This window comes from Neomonachus schauinslandi, chromosome 15 (genome assembly GCF_002201575.2).
Source record: "Neomonachus schauinslandi chromosome 15, ASM220157v2, whole genome shotgun sequence".
Classification (NCBI taxonomy): domain Eukaryota; kingdom Metazoa; phylum Chordata; class Mammalia; order Carnivora; family Phocidae; genus Neomonachus; species Neomonachus schauinslandi.
Window position 1 is genome coordinate 2327135 of NC_058417.1, and position 15943 is coordinate 2343077.

The 15943-nt window shown below is 61.0% G+C and overlaps 2 protein-coding genes across 6 annotated transcripts in view; one reads left to right on the forward strand and one right to left on the reverse strand.

The window, feature by feature from the left end:
- ZBTB4 (zinc finger and BTB domain containing 4) lies at positions 1-15072 on the reverse strand. 5 transcript variants are annotated; one of them, XM_021694856.2, is made up of 5 exons: positions 14911-14921; positions 6432-6513; positions 6126-6195; positions 4595-5694; positions 1-3872 (listed from the first exon to the last, which is right to left on the reverse strand). In XM_021694856.2, the coding sequence occupies exons 4-5, from the start codon at positions 5683-5685 to the stop codon at positions 1910-1912; spliced, it is 3054 nt and encodes a 1017-aa protein (XP_021550531.1). In that variant the 5' UTR covers positions 5686-5694; positions 6126-6195; positions 6432-6513; positions 14911-14921; the 3' UTR covers positions 1-1909. The 5 variants fall into 5 exon arrangements, with proteins under 5 accessions (XP_021550531.1, XP_044777825.1, XP_021550534.1 ...); XM_044921890.1 differs by lacking the exon at positions 14911-14921 and adding an exon at positions 14399-14509; XM_021694859.2 differs by lacking the exons at positions 6432-6513; positions 14911-14921 and adding an exon at positions 15019-15072.
- Positions 13644-15943, forward strand: part of SLC35G6 (solute carrier family 35 member G6) — a 3481-nt gene continuing 1181 nt past the window's right edge. Inside the window, exons 1-2 of the mRNA XM_044921795.1 lie at positions 13644-13702; positions 14521-14764. Coding sequence (XP_044777730.1) covers positions 13644-13702; positions 14521-14764 — 303 coding nt within the window. The remainder of the gene's footprint in view (positions 13703-14520; positions 14765-15943) is intronic.

Consider the following 15943-nt stretch of genomic DNA (forward strand, 5'->3'; position numbering starts at 1 on the left):
TATTCTTTATTATGTTCTTTTTTCGCAGTTTTTCTAAAGTGCCAGAAACGAGATTTGTGGGAATTTTTTTAGTGATTTTTTTTTTTTTTTGCATTTCCCGTTTTAAGCATTTTACCCCCTTAAAAATTGGAACTTGGTACATTCAGTAGGAACTTTTCACTCGGACTGTGGCCAAGACCAGGAAAAGTGCAAAGAGACAGAGGAGGAGAGAAGGAATGACACTCCTCCGTGGTTAACATTCAGGAGCCTGTCAAAAACCTCCCCCTTCCTGTAGACTAGGAGGGTAAGAGGAGGCAGGAGGATGCTCCTGGTCCTTCCCCCAAGCTCACCTCCCTCCAAAAGCCATGATCTTGCCCTTTCAGCCACGAGAGAGGGCAGCCATCTTGGCCCCGGAAAACAGTAGCTGGGATTAAGCTCCCATCTCAATGGTGGCAGCATTTCCCCCTTTTAAACTGCACTCCTCTAATTCCCATTTATCAGATTTGCTCCCCCAAACTGACTCTCCCCTTGTGAGCTGTTTGTTTTTTTTTTTTTGGGAGGGGGGAGGTGGGTGGGATGGGAAATGTTCATCCAATCACAGAGTGGGGACGGCCGGTCGTCAAAGAGAATTAGGAGCAAACATTTCTTCAACTCCCCCACTGGAAGGAAACATACGGACCCCTGACCAGGGTTAACTAGTGCAAATTAGGGATTAGGGACTGTTTAAGGTCCCTGCGCCCCATCCCTAGGCTGGGATCTTTGGGTGTGGGGAACTGAGTCAAAGATGGGGTGTAAGGTGCTATTCTGGAGGAAAAGTTGGTGGGGATACCCCAAAGCCCACCAAGGGAGTAGGATGGTTCCCCAAAAACCACCTGGAGTGAATGGTGAGGGAAGCGACACTGGGGAAGATGGAGGTAAAGGTAAGGATGGGAGGTCATGTGCAAATCTTGGGCTTACCCACCCATCCAACCCCCATCACTTTTCTGGCTATTTGGTCTAGTCTGGGAGAAACCATCAGGAAAAAAAACAAAACAAAACCAGGGAGAAAGTAGATTCCCTTCCCCGTCCCATATGGAGCTCCCTCCTCCTGGCCCCCAAATCTGATTTAGCCCAGAAGAGGCCATAGGTAGAGGCAGGAAGAGGTGTGATCTACTCACCTCTTTGCCTTGGAAGAATCTGGGGCTCACTGGATTTGGGGGTCAAGATAGGGCCAAGATTAGTGCTGCCCTGGGCTGGGAAAGTGCTCAGCCGTGGAACAGATGGGTAGCCCTCCCCCCAACACCTCCTTGACCTGGATTGGAAGAGGCCATCTCCAGAGTCTAGGAGAGGAGGAATATGGAAGATCTAAAGGCATGGAAGCCAAGGAGACAGGGACACAGAAACCCACCCCTGGGAAGAATGGAAGCCATGCTTCCAGATGGGCAGGTATCAGGTATCACAATGGTCTGGTCCAGGCCCTGGGCCACGAAGAATGGAATGTGCTAGGAAGCATCTAGGCAGGGGCTTAGAGAAAGCTTCAGAATGAGGGGAGGTCACTAGATGAGAGAGATGGTTCCCCCCCCCCCCGGGTTTACAAATCAGGAGGGTAGGTTAGACATTCAGAGCTGGTGGGGGCCATGAGTAGAGATTCATATAAGTATATTGCTCAATTGCCCCAAGGGCTGGAGAAAGGATGGGAGCTGGCCCTGCCCCTCATGGAGGCCATTCCCTGGAGGAGAACTGAGAGGGGAACCACCCAAGATCCCTTCCCAGGAGATGGGAAAACTACAATCTCACACAAAGCAGCCTGACCCCTGAGCTCCAGGGGCCCCCAAGTCCCTGCACAAGAGTGTGGAGGGGCTCCCAAGGGGCAGGGAAGCCAGGGAGCTGGTAGTGGCAGGGGGTTCGGGGAGGGTGCCATCTGGTGAAAGGGGGGAGGTGGGCCCAGAGCTCACCCCACATCTCCCTTCTGGGTTCTCTCAAGCCCTGCCCTTTCCCCTTCTCCCTTAGGAGGGACTGGTGGAGGAAGAGTGGGCGGAGGTGGGGTTGGGGGAGTAGGGGGTGCTGCTTGAGGATTGACTGCGTAGCCAAAGACCCCTGGAAGGAAGGGAAGGGCCCCCCCACCCTTCTCGTCAGGTAGGACCATGTTAAGAGCAACCGGGAGAGCGGCCAGGTTGCTGAAGTTGTAAGGGTAAGCGGCAAGGAGCTGGGGGCCATAGACGAGCGGGTAGGGCTCTGGGTAGAAGGTGACTTTGGCAGACCCCAACCCCTCCGCGCGGTCCCCCTCCCCGGCCCCCACGGGCCCCTCGCTGCCACTTTTCCCCCTCCCACCGCTAGGTTCCCTGCCGCTCCCAATCAGAGCCAGTGGAAATTCCTGCACAGGCGGATACGCATAGTTGCCCCCTCCTGCCACCAGCGGGGGCTCCTCACCCCCTGAGATGACAGGGTCCTGGAGAGAGGCGGCCTCGGACGCTCCCTCCGCAGCAGCAGCGCTCCCGCCACCGGCCTCGCCGCTGGACGAGGAGACTTGCATCTCTTGGGGGGCCTCCTCCTTGACCTCCCCGGCTCTGGCGCCGGCGCTGCCCTTGGAGTAGGCGATGACCGGCGTGGGGGTGCCCCCGGGCCGCTCGGCCGCGTGCCTCTGGCCGTGGCGGCTCAGGGCGGCCGCCGTCTTGCACACCTTGGCGCAGTGGGGGCAGGCGAAGCGGCTGGAGGGCCTGCGGCCGGCGCGGGCGCCGTGCGCGCCGCCGCCGTGCGCCTCCTGGTGCTTGCGCAGCTTCCTCAGGCTGGCGAAGGTCTGGGCGCAATCCGCGCAGCGGTGCCTCCGCTCGGCCCGGGCGCGCCCCGCGGGGCCCTCGGCCGCCGGCGCGTCCTCCCAGCTCCTGCGCTCCGGCTTCTGTCTCCAGCGGGGCGGCCGGCGGCCCCGGGGCGGCGCGCCGGCCCCGCTGCCGCCCGCGCCCGCCGCCCCGGCCTTGCGCTTGGGCTTGTAGGAGTAGTAGGGCCGCCAGAGCTGGTCCTCCCCGCCAGCCCTCGATTCCTCCTCGTCCTCGTCCTCGTCCTCGTCCTCGTCCTCGTCCTCGTCCTCTTCGTCGTCCTCCTCCTCGCTCTCCTCCACCTCCTCTCCGCTCAGCTCCCCAGGGCGCAGGTCAGTCTCTGAGATGCGGCGCTTGACAATGGCCTCCTCGCCGATCCGCACCGTGATCTGACACAGTGGAGGTGGAGCCTGTAGCTGAGAGGGGCCCCGGCCAGGCCCCGCGGGGGGACCCCCACCCCCGCCAATCCCGCCGGCTGGCTTGGCCGTGTAGGTCAGAGTCCTTCCAGCCCGTGGGTTCCGGCCCTTGGCCTCCTCGGTGGCTGTGGCCGGCCCCGCGGCGGTGGCCGGGCTGCCCGCTGTGGCCGGGCTGGTTGGCGTGGCTGCAGGCTGAGGGGGAGGAGGTGGGTACTCACGTTTTTTGGGGGGCCTCGGGGGAGCAGTGTAAGTGATGACCGAGGCAGCTTGGGCTCCCCCCGTGTTGGCCGGCCCACCCCCTGCTCCACCACTGCTACTGCCCCCGTGAACAATGACAGAGGGAGCCGGGCGGGCGAAAGCGATGACAGAGGGTGGGGGTCCGGGCTGGGGGGCAGGCGGGGGTCCGGGCGGTGGGCTGGCAGGCATGGCTACAGGGGCCGGCGTGCTGAGGCTTGGAGAGAGGGGAGCCTCGGGGGCTCCCTGGCTGTAGGTCTTATAGGGCCGCTTGGCTGCCCGCATGGGGAGCAGGCGGTACAGCTTGAGGGTATTGAGCTTGGGCTTGTAGCCTCCATTGGGTGTCTTCTCACTGGCTAAGAGGCCGGGGCTAATGCCATGGAAGGCTCGCTGGTGGGTCTTCAGGTTATAATAAGTGACAAAGGTCTCCCAGCAGAAGATGCACTGGTACCTGGGCCAGGACAGCAGGGAACAGGGCGGGGACAGAGACACTGGAGTCAGGGGCCCTGAAGCCAGGGCCTCAGCTTCCCACGTCCTCCACTCAGACCTATGGCTCCCCCAGCGCTCACCCTCCTTTCATGCTGCTTGTCCCATCCTGCCAGCCTCAGGAGAGGTACCAGTCCTAGCTCAGTGCCCCCCACCGGCTGTGAGACGCTAGGCCCCAGCTGGTCCATCTGCGAACCGGGAATAATCACACGCCTTGCCTAACTCACGAAGCCTTCTTTGGAAGCTCCGGTGACAGAGCAGGGGGTGGGGGGGTGGGAGAATGTCTCATGAGCAGGGACGTATGGCGGAAAGACACCTTCCGGCTCCCCGCGGGCATGTCTGCAACCCCACCCCCACCCCCCCACCCCCCCACCCCCGTCTCTTCCTATGCGGGCAGCTTCCTCTTCCCGCCCCGGCCTTCTCCACAGCACCAGGCCAGACCCAGCACCCAGAGGTGCTAGCGAGCATCGGGGGCAGGGAGCCGAGGCTGGAGGGAGGCGGCTGCCCCAGTGACGGGGAGCAGGGGTGAGTGGGTGAGCGGGCCGCTGTCGACGCGACTCCCTGGGCCCCACGCTCTGCCCGCTCCTCCCCGCTGCGGTCCCTGGCGCCCCGACTCCTGCCCAGCTCCGCCGGCCGGCCGCCGCCGCCACCACCCGGGCCCCCGCCTCCGGCCGCAGGGCCGCTCACCTGCGCTCCCCAGTGTGCCACACCTCGTGCTTGGTTCGGTACTCCGCCAGCGCGAACACCTTCTCGCAGTAGCGGCAGGGGTACTTCCGCCGCCACGAGTGCACGTTGCTGTGCCGCTTCAGGCTGGACAGGGTCACGTAGGAGCGCTCACAGGCGGCGCACACGTACAGCACGTGGCCGCCCACCACCTTCACCACGTGCTCGGGGCCGCCTCGGAAGCCCACCGGCGCGGGCAGGGCGGAGGCGTCCACTCCCGCAGGACCGCTGGGGCCCGAGCCCCCGGAGCCCAGCCCCGCAGACCCCCGGGTGCCGGCCCCCCGTCGGCACTGTGCCTCGTGGGTCTGCAGCCGCTTGGGATGGATGAAGCTCTTCCCGCATCGTGGGCAGGGCAGGGGCCGCCGGGACAGGGGGGCCTGCGAGTCAGAGGCCTGGGCCTCAGCCCTGTCGCCCTCCCACTCCCCGGCGGGCCTCGGCCCAGGCCCGAAGCTCTCGTCTGCGGGCTGCGAGGCGGCCATGGCGGCTGGGGCAGGAGGTACCCAGGCATCGCCTCCCTCCCCCAGGCCCTGCAGGCGCGAGATGCCCAGACGCCGCCCCAGGGCTCCGATCTCCGCCACCGCTGCCCCGTCCCCTCCGCCGCCGGGTAGGGCAAGCCGGGCACTGTAGATGAAGTTGAGGACATCAGAGAAGGCAGCTGCTGGGACCCCTGGCAGCTCCAGGACCCGGGGGGGGGAGGAAGTGGGGGGGGAGGCCGGAGGGGGGGAAGAGGAGGAAGAGGAAGAAGAGGAAGAGGAAGAAGAGGAGGAGGAGGAAGAGGAAGAAGAGGAGGAGGAAGAGGAGGAGGCAGCTGTGGTGGCGGCGGGGTTGGGGGCAGGGCCCCCAGTAACTGGTGGGAGGGGCAGCGGAGCTGAAGCGAGCAGGGCCTCTCTGAAGAAGGGACTGGAAGCAGCCAGGACACTGCGGTGAGCAGGGAACTTGGTGTCTCCAGCTATGAGGGTGACATCACAGAAGAGGCCGCGGAGCCGCTGCTCATTGAGCTGGCGCAGGACGGCAGGGGCATGGGACGGGTCCGTCACCTCTGCTGGGGGGGGCATGGCGCCAGCCTGGATGGGAGAAGCAGCCGGGGGCGGGATGTCAGAGGCCGGGCGGAGGGGCGGGGCCTCTGTCATCAGGGAGGTGAGTTGGGAGGGCGTGGGGGGGCTGCTGTTGGTCAGAGACTGGAGAAAGACTGACACACTTCCGGCCGCAGAAGGCAGGGGTTAACCTTAGCCACGCTCGTCTGGCCAGCATCCAACCCCAGGATGGCAAACGCTGGGGCTGGAGGCGGCCAGGGCTGGCTCAGGTCATGGCGAAGGTCAAAGGCTCCCAAGTCCGCAGACCAGAGACGTCAGCAGTGGTCACCTTTCTCCGGCCCGGAGGACGAGGAGGCCCCCAGAACAACTACTGACCACTGACCACTTCGCAGGGCGTCCCAGCCTCGAAAAACTGCCTCGTGTCCGGTTTCCCCCCGGCTGCGGGCGCTCGCCCGTCTCACCTGAGGGCACAGCCAACATGGAGCAGAGCGGGGGTGGCTCAACGAGTCCCTTCTGCGGGGCCTCTTCCTTCTGGGGAGAAACAGACCGCGTCCTCAGGAAGGGAGCTGGCCCGGAAAGGACCCCAGGAGGTGGGGGCGGCACCCGGGCTGCTCTGCAGACCCTGACCCCCTCCCGGGGGCCTGTCAGGTTCTTGGTTAGCTGCATCCAGCTGGGGCTAGGAGGGCACACACTTCTTTGCAAAGCCCCATTCTGCTGCTGGCCCGGAGAAGTACCAGCACGAGGTAATCTGCATGCTCCCAATTCACCTCCACACAACACGGCGGCGTAGCTCAGTCCCATAGGTCCAGGGAAGCCTCTTGGATCACTCTCAAGTCCCTTTGGCCCAATCTTCAGGGCTCAAAAGAAAATCAAAGATTTGCATGTTGTCTTTCATTATAATAGCCTCATTTACATATCAAAATAGATTTACTAGAGTTTTTTTATTGGGCCCAACTGCTAGACAGTCAATTTAGCAGAGGACCTGCACACACCCACACACACACCCCAGTCCCGTAACTCTTGGAGCAGGTTTCTGGTGCCCGGTGACCACCAAAGGCCTCAGACTGATACATACACACACGCCCGCTTGCTCCAGTCTCTGGAGGGCACTGGAAAGGCTGTCAGACCCAGCATGAAGCAGCTTGGGTCCCACTCCTTACTCTGAACGCTGGTGGCTTTGGGACTTTGGCTTAAAAGGGGGGAAGGGAAACGCAACCCCCGACCTCGGCTCTTGCTGGAAGGCCCATCCGAGAGGAAGAGCAGGCGACCCCGATTTGAGCTGTGGTGGTCACCGCACAGAAAGCCCCTCACAGCTACTTCCCCCATGGTGGGCACAGTCAGGACTCTGGGGTCCCAGTTCTCAGCGGGAGATCTGGGTTCCAGAGCCATACAGTTGCACACAGCTGGGAGTAACAAGAGGGCCTGTTCCCCGAGCAGGCCTGCTGAGCCGAGGCCCCTCTCGTCCACCCTCCAGGAAACCCGGGAAGGCTCTCCTTCCCCACGCCCTGGGCCACATGCAACCTCTGAGGTACCCTGCAGCGGGAGTTCCTCACAAATCCCCCCTCCCCACCAAAACACCATGCTCTTTTCCCCTTTATTAGTCATACGATCTGGGCTGCAAAGCCTCCCTGCCACGGCCCGTGTCATGTTCCCAAAAAGACTGCTCTGATTCCTCTTCTGGAGGAGGAAGGTGGTAAAGGGGGGTGCTATTCAAAAGCTCTAACAGCCCCAACTGCGAGGCACACGCCAGTACTGGGTCAGGTGGTACCCCTTTAGATGCTGGATCGAAGGGGGCGGGAATCCTGCAGAAGCACCCCCATCCCCTACAGAAGCTGCCCCGCGTGCGGGCTGCTGTCCAGTTCTGGTGGTAAGGTGAGGAAAGAGGGAGAGGGCTCCCCCCTTCCATGATAGCCCCTGGGCCGCTGGCCCCCCCGCGCCCCCCCCACCCGAGCGCCAGCACTTCACTTGCATGACCTCCTCCGCTCCTCATCACTAGCCTAAAGGGAGCAACTTAGTTTCCCTGTCATAGAGATTTTATTCTTTTTTTTTTTTTTAAAGATTTTATTTATTTATTTTGACAGAGAGAGAGACAGCAAGAGAGGGAACACAAGCAGGGGGGAATGGAAGAGGGTGAAGCAGGCTTCCCGCCGAGCAGAGAGCCTGATGCGGGGCTCGATCCCAGGACCCTGGGATCATGACCTGAGCCGAAGGCAGACGCTTAACGACTGAGCCACCCAGGCGCCCCGAGATTTTATTCTTAAGTAATCTCTACACCCAATGTGGGGCTCGAACTCACAACCCTGAGGTCAAGAGTCGCATGCTCCACCGACTGAGCCGGCCAGGCGCCCCAGCTTCCCATTTTAAACAGAAAGCCTGGGTGGCTCAGTCGTTAAGCATCTGCCTTCGGCTCAGGTCATGATCCCGGGGTCCTGGGATCGAGCCCCGCATCGGGCTCCCTGCTCGGCGGGAAGCCTGCTTCTCCCTCTCCCACTCCCCCTGCTTGTGTTCCCTCTCTCGCTGTGTCTGTCAAATAAATAAAATCTTAAAAAATAAAAAAAATGGACAGACTGAAGCTAGAGATGCCAGATAGCTCACCCAAGGATGTGTGATCAGCTAGTACCAGGGCTGGGGTCTGATACGGGGAAGTCTGGCTAGAAAGCCTGTGTTCTTGTGGCTCAGTCGGTTAAGCGGCTGCCTTTGGCTCAGGTCATGATCCTGGGGTCTTGGGATCGAGCCCCACGTCTGGCTCCCTGCTCAGCGGAGAGCCTGCTTCTCCCTCTGCCTCTGCCTGCCACTCTGCCTACTTGTGTTCTCTCTCTGTCAAATAAATAAAATCTTAAAAAAAAAAAAAAAAAAAAAAAAAGAAAGGCTGTGTTCTTGACCATAACTGTGGCACATCAGGAAGAAGGACAGGTTTCTAGCTCTGATATTGTGACACTGTAGGAAATATGTATATTTGGTCTTCATCCCCATTCCTGACACGGTGCTCCTAAAACTCTTATAATTTCCCAAGTGATAGGGGGGCTAGGAGCATCTTTTGTGCTAATATTTGGTCTTTGACCCTGGTCCCTGACACAGAACTCCTAAATCCTCTGGAATTTCCTGGGTGGCAGGAGTATTTTTTGTTCTCAGTGAGGTGACCTTGGTGGTCTCCTGGAGAGTTTCAGGTTGGGGGCTGGTCACCCCCAAGCCCAAGCCATGTTTAGAAGCTCGGGGCTGGGCACTTGAGTGGCTCAGTTGGTTAGGCATCTGCCTTCGGCTCACGTCATGATCCCAGGGTCCTGGGATCGAGTCCCGCATCGGGCTCCCTGCTCAGCGGGGAGTCTGCTTCTCCCTCTGCCTCTGCCGCTCCCCCTGCCCCCACTTGTGCTCTCGCTCTCAAATAAATAAATAAATAAATAAATAAATAAATAAATAAATAAAATCTTTAGAAGCTGGGGGCTTTCAGCTCACCCCCATCCTCCATGGAGGGGAGAGGGGCCAGAGATTGAGTTAATAATTGATCATGCCTACGTGATGAAGCCTCCATAAAAATCTCTACACTGTGGGGTTCACAGAGCTTCTGGGTCAGTGAACACATTCACTTGCCGAGAGGGCGGCGTACCCCAACTGGCGCAGGTAGGAGGGCCTGCGCTCAGGACCTTTCCAGGCTATTCACATGAATTAGCATATCCTTTATTAGGCAATAAACCAGTAAACCTAAGTAAGCATCAACCTCAGTTCTACCGGGCCATTCTAGCAAATTCTCTAGCATATTCTCGAAGCTGAAGAGGGGGTCCTGGGAAACCCCGATGTTTAGCTGGTCGGCCAGAAGTATGGGAGGCCCGGACTTGTGGCTGGCATCTGAAGCGGGCAGTCTCATGGGACTGAGTCCTCTATCTGCGGGATCCGACTGTACTCCACAGGGATGGTGTCAGAATCGAGTTGAATCGCAGGACATCCTGCTGGCACCCGAGAACTGGTCCGTGGGACGAGCACAGTGCTAAGCTTTTATCTGCCTCATCCCATGTCAACACTCAAAAGGACCCCCAGACAGCCACAGCGGGGTCTCTCATCAATCCCACTGTACAGATGAGTAAACTGAGGCTTTCAATGCGTGAAACTCCTCACCTGAAAGAGGAGAGGATGCAGTGGTGGGGCGATCCGCCCCCCCGGCTCGCTGCTAACCAAGCCACGGTTTGGACCCAGCTCCCCGGAGTTCAACTGCCCATCAATGGCGACTCCCCTACGAGGTTTTACAGGAGGTGAAGACAGGAGTTATGTGACCCTGGGCGAGTTCCCTAACCTCTCTGTATCTCAGGCTGTTTGTCTATAAGGTGGGGATAATGAGTCCGTTCCCCCTTCGGAGGCTTGTCTGTAGACATTAAATGAGCTCATGACGTGGCAGTACCTAGTAGAGTACTTGGCTCTTGGTAAGTGCTCAATAAACGCTATCGCTCTTATTATTATCTCGGAACTCAGTCCCGAAAAGTAGTGGGGGGAAGTGGTAGAGAAGAGGAGGCAGAAATCAGGCTTCATGGCAGGTTGGTGGCTCTGCAATTTTTAGTTTTTTATTTGTTTTCATAGTTTCCCCGCTCTTGACTGGCTACGTGATCTGAGAGGTGTGACCGAGGGGCGGCTCTGAGCGCCTCCTGCTGTTCCCTCTGCCCGAAATGTTCTTCCTCGGACAGCCCCACGCCTCGCCACCCCACCTCCTTGAAGCCTAGCCTCCGGTCCCCTTCTCCTGGAGGCCTTCCTGGCCACCCCCGCCTCCCTACACTTCCTAGTCCTCTCCTCTGTCTTCCTCCTTGGCACTCAGCACAACATACTGTTCATGGCTCTCTAGAACGTCAGCTCCGAGGGAGGGAGGTGTTCACTGCTTCGCTCAAGGCTATCACCATTGCTTAGACCGGTGCCGGTCGGTACATAATGGGAGAGTTCCAAAATATTTTGGGGAGTGAATGGATCTGCCTCCTTCAAAAAGTCATCCCGGGGTCTGTCCACCCTCAGGAAGGAAGCCAGCCTCAGTGGCGGACTTGAGCCGGCCAGCAGCTGGGGATGAGGAGGATGACGTGACCACGGCCGGCACACTCATGCTTTGCCTGATACACTCCCAGGGTTTTGCGTGGATTGTCTCACCGCATGATTTCCTCCGAGCGGCCATCCGAGGTTGGAATCTGTATCATCTCTATTTTACAGATGCAAAAACTGAGACCCACCGGGGGATATACCCTGCTCAAGGTCACTCAGCGTGTGAGCCCCAGAGTTAAAATGCAGAACCGGGCTCATGTGAACCTAGATGCAAAATCTTTCCCCTCTTCCAGGCCTCGGGATCCTGCCCTGAAGGGGCCTGTGGGCGGCCAGTGGGTCACAGAAATCACCACATGAGGTCTCACGTGCTAAGCCCTAACTGTGTCCCGTCTGACGCCGCCCTCTCCTTCGCTCCCCGCGTCCAGCCCTCACCAGGCAGGGTCGGATCTGCGGCCCGGCTTGGGAATGGCTCCGGAACGCTTCCCTTCAACCCGCCTCTGGCCCCCGAACTAGCTCAGGCCCTTGTTAACACTTGCCTGGCCCAAGGTTATTCCCCTGCCTCCAGGCCTACCTCCCGGTGTCCTGTCCTCCTCTCCCTGAGGGGCCCTGTCCCCAGCCGGCTCAGGCTGCATTGGTCCTGGGCTCGGAAACCTTCACTGGCCCATGCTCACTCCGGAATAAAATTCAGATGGCTCAGCCAGCCATCTAAGGGTCCGGTTCCAATCTTCCTTTCCAATCCTGCCTTGCATTAGACTTCCTTCAGGCACCCAGGGGGCTCTCTCACCTCAACATGCCCTCCCCCAGCCCCCTGGCCCCCCGTCTTTGCCTGTGCTGTCTCTCCCACCAGAGATGCAGTCTCTCCCAACCTCTTGCCCAAAGCCCTCCAAAATGTAACTCAAATGCCACCTCCCTCTTGGCCCTCCCCTACCCAAAGGCCAAGGACAATCTCTCCTGTGCCTGGCTCATCAACACTGGGTGCCCCCGTGGCCAGCACCCAGCACCCAATTGTAGGTCCTCACTGCCTGGGCTGGGACTCCCTGCGTCATTGTCAAAGCACGCTGGTCTTCTGAGACGGACTGGTACAGGTTAGGTTCTGCAGAAACGGCGGAGAAGTGGGGGGGGGGGGGCGTGCACAGAGAGGCCCGCAGAAAGCTTCGTTCGGAAAGGCAGCAGAGAACGGCCTGGAAGAGCACAGGATCTAGAGCTTTCCCTCTTACCAGCAAAGTGGCTTTGGGCAAATGACTTAACTTCTCTGGGCCTCAGCTGTCTCGTTGGAAAAAGGGAGATCATTCGAACACCTCCTTCCACGGGGTGTTGCAAAGAGTAAATGAACGAGCATATACAAAAGCATGGAGAACAGCGCCTGGCACACCGCACGTACTCGGTAAGAGTTTGCTGCTATTGTTATTAGCCAGGCCCCGACGAGGGGCTCCGCAGAGGCGGGCACAGGCAGAGCCCCCAGACTGGAGCTACCTTGCAGGTACATTTTCCACGTGCCATTTACGTCCTTGTTGGAAGACAGGCAGGGCAGGGATCTAGGCCCATTCTACAGATGAGCAACGGAGGCTCGCTCAGGGCCAGTGCCAGGGAGGAAGCGGCAGGGCCAGGAGCCCTCAGTTCCAGTCCAGGCCTCCCTCCCCTCCAGCAGGCCCTAATGCACCTGCTGTGTGGGCCTCACACAGAGGCCGGAGGCCCCCACTCCCATCACACCGGACGGCCGACCACAGTGCCCTCCTAGCCCCCCTCCCCCCAGCCAGGCCCGGTGCAGCACACACACCACTCACCCCTACACGCGCACACACACACACACACACACACACACACACACACAAAGGTGAGGAAAACCTGTTCTGAGCAATCTGCCTAGTGAGCGAATTCCATTCCCAGACCCTTCCGCAGTGGCAGGAGCAGCGCCGCGTGCGTGCGTCACAGAAGAGCAGGGAAAGCAGAGGTACCCGGGAGGGGGGCAGAGAAGAGGGTGAAGCCGGAGGAGGGGACTGAAAACTTCGTGTTTCTTTTCTCCATGTCAGTGACCAGAGTCACACCCGGCCTTTACATAAACATGGCCAAGAAGCCACCGTGCCCGTGCAGGCTGTTTCCCCGCGGCCGCCAGGCCTCTCCTCCCGGTGACCCTGACACGCTGGGCGGGCCGCGAGGGGCAAGCACTGAGACCCCGCACAAAGACGCGCCGGGCCACCCCGACAACACCCAGGCCTCCCACCCGCTGCCCTTGCTCTGCCCCATATTTATCTCCCTGCCTTCTTCAGAACATACCCCCCAGCAGCCCCGCACGGCCGCTCGGACGCGCAGAAGGCAGGCACGCACACTCGGCCAGAGGCTGATCTCTCGAGGCTGAGGCCCACATTGCCCTTGTCACACCACCTCCCTCCCCACAAGTGTTTTCTGACCAGCTCGCCTCCCAGTCCCACAGCACGGACAGGCGCCCACAAACAACGTCACAAAAGAATCCCGGAGAGAACGTTACAGACACACAACCTTGCCCTCGCCCGGCTGCGCACAATCCCATAAACACAACCTGCCCATCTCCCTCCGCCCCCAGCCCCTCTCACAGCAGTGCCCTGGGCCCCACAAGTACCTGGGGACACACCCTGGGGGGTTCTCACTTGCCACAGATCCTCGGGACCTGAATTCTAGACCTGCTCCTCCCTGTGCAACTCACTCATAACACACAAACCCACAAAGCCAGCTGGCGGGCCATCCTCGCCAACACCGGGCCACACCTCGGCGGGGCACAGAAAGGGGACCCGGACGTGACACCTTCCGACCCAAAGGTACACAACAGCCCCCTCCAGACGGGCACATCCCCACGGCACGCTCGTGCCCTCCACAGCACATACGCTAACCACGCCAGCTATGCAGAAAACAACAGTTCATAAATAGTTCATATGTGCAAGAAAACACATGCCTGCATCAAACATACATAAAACCACACATCTGACTAACTCCGCATGGATTGTGCCCTGCTTTCCAATGCGGACCTGTCACCAAAGCCACAGGGCCACCTCTTGTAATTCTGCCCCACATCTCTGGACACCCCTCCATCAGGCTCTCTGTCCCCGCGGCTCAGGGACGGCCCTACCCGGACCCCTGGCTGCTGGACGAGCAAACGGTGGTGCCCAGGAGAGGTTTACCTTGCCCCACAACACAGCAGGAGACACACAATCTCCGGGACTCACAGCCACAACCTTGCCCCGACGGCACGGCGGCTCCGGGGCCCCCGCTCGCCCTGCGCACCCCGCACACCCCAACTCCGGGGCGCTGGGCGGCCCACCCCTCCCCCTCTCCGCCTGGCTCCTACGCCATCGCCCTCCCAGCAGCTTGCAGCGCCGGCCCGGGCTCACACCCGCCCCACCCCACCCCCAACCTGCCCCACGGGGGGGGAAGGGGGCACCGGCCTGCAGAATTAACCCTTCGGGAGGGGAGGGCGCGCGGCCCCCCTCCCCGGCCCCGGGCGATCGCGCCCCCGGGCCGCCGCCGGGTCGGACGCCGCACCGGGGCCCCCCTAGTCGCCCCCCAGCGCCGCGCGCGCCTGGAGGCGGGGCCAGGCTCAGCCCCCGACCCCTAAGCCCCCAGGTCAACCCCAGAGGGGAGCGGTCGCGGCGCGGGGCGCGGCCCGGGCCCCCGCGGCGCCGGGCAGCGGGGAGGGGGCCCGGCTGTTGGCTCCGGTCCGCCCTGGCCCTGCCCGGTTCGCCCCGGGGCCCACCTGACTGCGATGGCGCCGCGTCCGCCAGGCCCGGCTCATCCCCGTGGCCGCCCCCGGCCGCTCCGGTTTCGCCCGCCTCCAGCTCCGGCTCCGGCTCCGGCTCCGGCCCCGGCCCCCCCCAGCCCCCGCCAGTACCCCCCCAGCGCCGCCGCCGCCGCCGCCGCCGAGAGGAGGCCGGCGCAGCGCAGCCGACACCGACGCAGGGCTCCGCGCTCAGGCTCCGGGGCGAGCGCGCCCGACGGCCTCGGCCCGGACCGATCCCGGGGCCGGAAAGGCGCAGCGCCGGGCCGCCGGGCCGGTGGACACCGAGCGGGCGCGGGCCTGGCCGCGGCACCCCCGCAGGCCCGCGCGACCACCCAGTCCCGGGCAAGGGACGCCCCCCGCCCCCTGCACGCCCTTCACTCGGCGGGGCACAGCGCCCAGAGCACGCACACCCTCTCCGCAGACACACAACATGGCAGGCTCACAATCCGGCCCAGCGGGACCCGCAGACCCAGGCTCAGCACACTCACGGGGGCAGCCCTGGACACACGCACATGCCCAACCCCCTCCCCAGAAATGCGCAGGGCCCCCCGCCAGGCTGCGGGCCGGGCAGGCCGGAGCCCTACAGAAATGACTACCGGTGCAGATGAACACGCAGCTTGGTATTTTGTCCCCACAGGCGGAAATATCCACATCGGTATACTTGTGCATAAACGCAGAGGCCTTGGTGTGCACCTCCCGGGACACCACCAACAAAACACCAGGTGGAAGCACACAGAAGAAACACACATTCCTGAAACTCCAGAGGGACAGTCCCAGAGACTCCTCCCTGGCGTTCAAAAATTCAGAACTCAGGAGACACGGCGGCCAGCCCCTCAGAGCTCCTTCCCCGCAAAACCTTTCTGAAACAAGGTGAGACACACGTAAACAAAGTAATACAAAGCCAAAGAAGTCTCATCACAGAGCTACTCACAAAGAAGAAAAAAAAAAGAGAGAGAGAATGAGACAAACTTTGGAGCCAGAGAGACAGACATAAAGAGCCAGCCGGCTTGGAAACAATGAGAAACTAGGCCCACCCCCACCTCAGGAAGGTTCCAGGGAAGAACCTCCCACCCCCACCTCAGGAAGGTTCCAGGGAAGAACCCCACTCCCACTCCAACCAGGTCACAAGGGCTGGAGCTCCGAAGGGCCCAGGCCCCCTCAGCCAGGAGTAGAGGAGGGAGTCCAAGGAAAGATGGTGAGTGTGGGGGTCAGGGAGGCATAGCCCCTTCCCCGTAGCTCCTGGCCGCTCCCTTTTGTCTCTTCCCCTACAACTTTCCCAGCTGTCCTGGAGACACCCACAAATGAAACTCACAATGGTGTACCCAGATGTCCCCGGAACCCGTGACATCACACAGACGCCCAGCATCTGAGGCTGCCTCCCCTTCCCCAAACCAACAGAGCACGCTTGGGTCCTCTTTTTCTTCTCCACGGAACAGCTCACCCAGAGAAACACGATGCGCCAAGACCGCTCACCCCCTGCTTCCTGCTTTAGAGGCCCAAGGCCCAGACTGTACCCCCCTC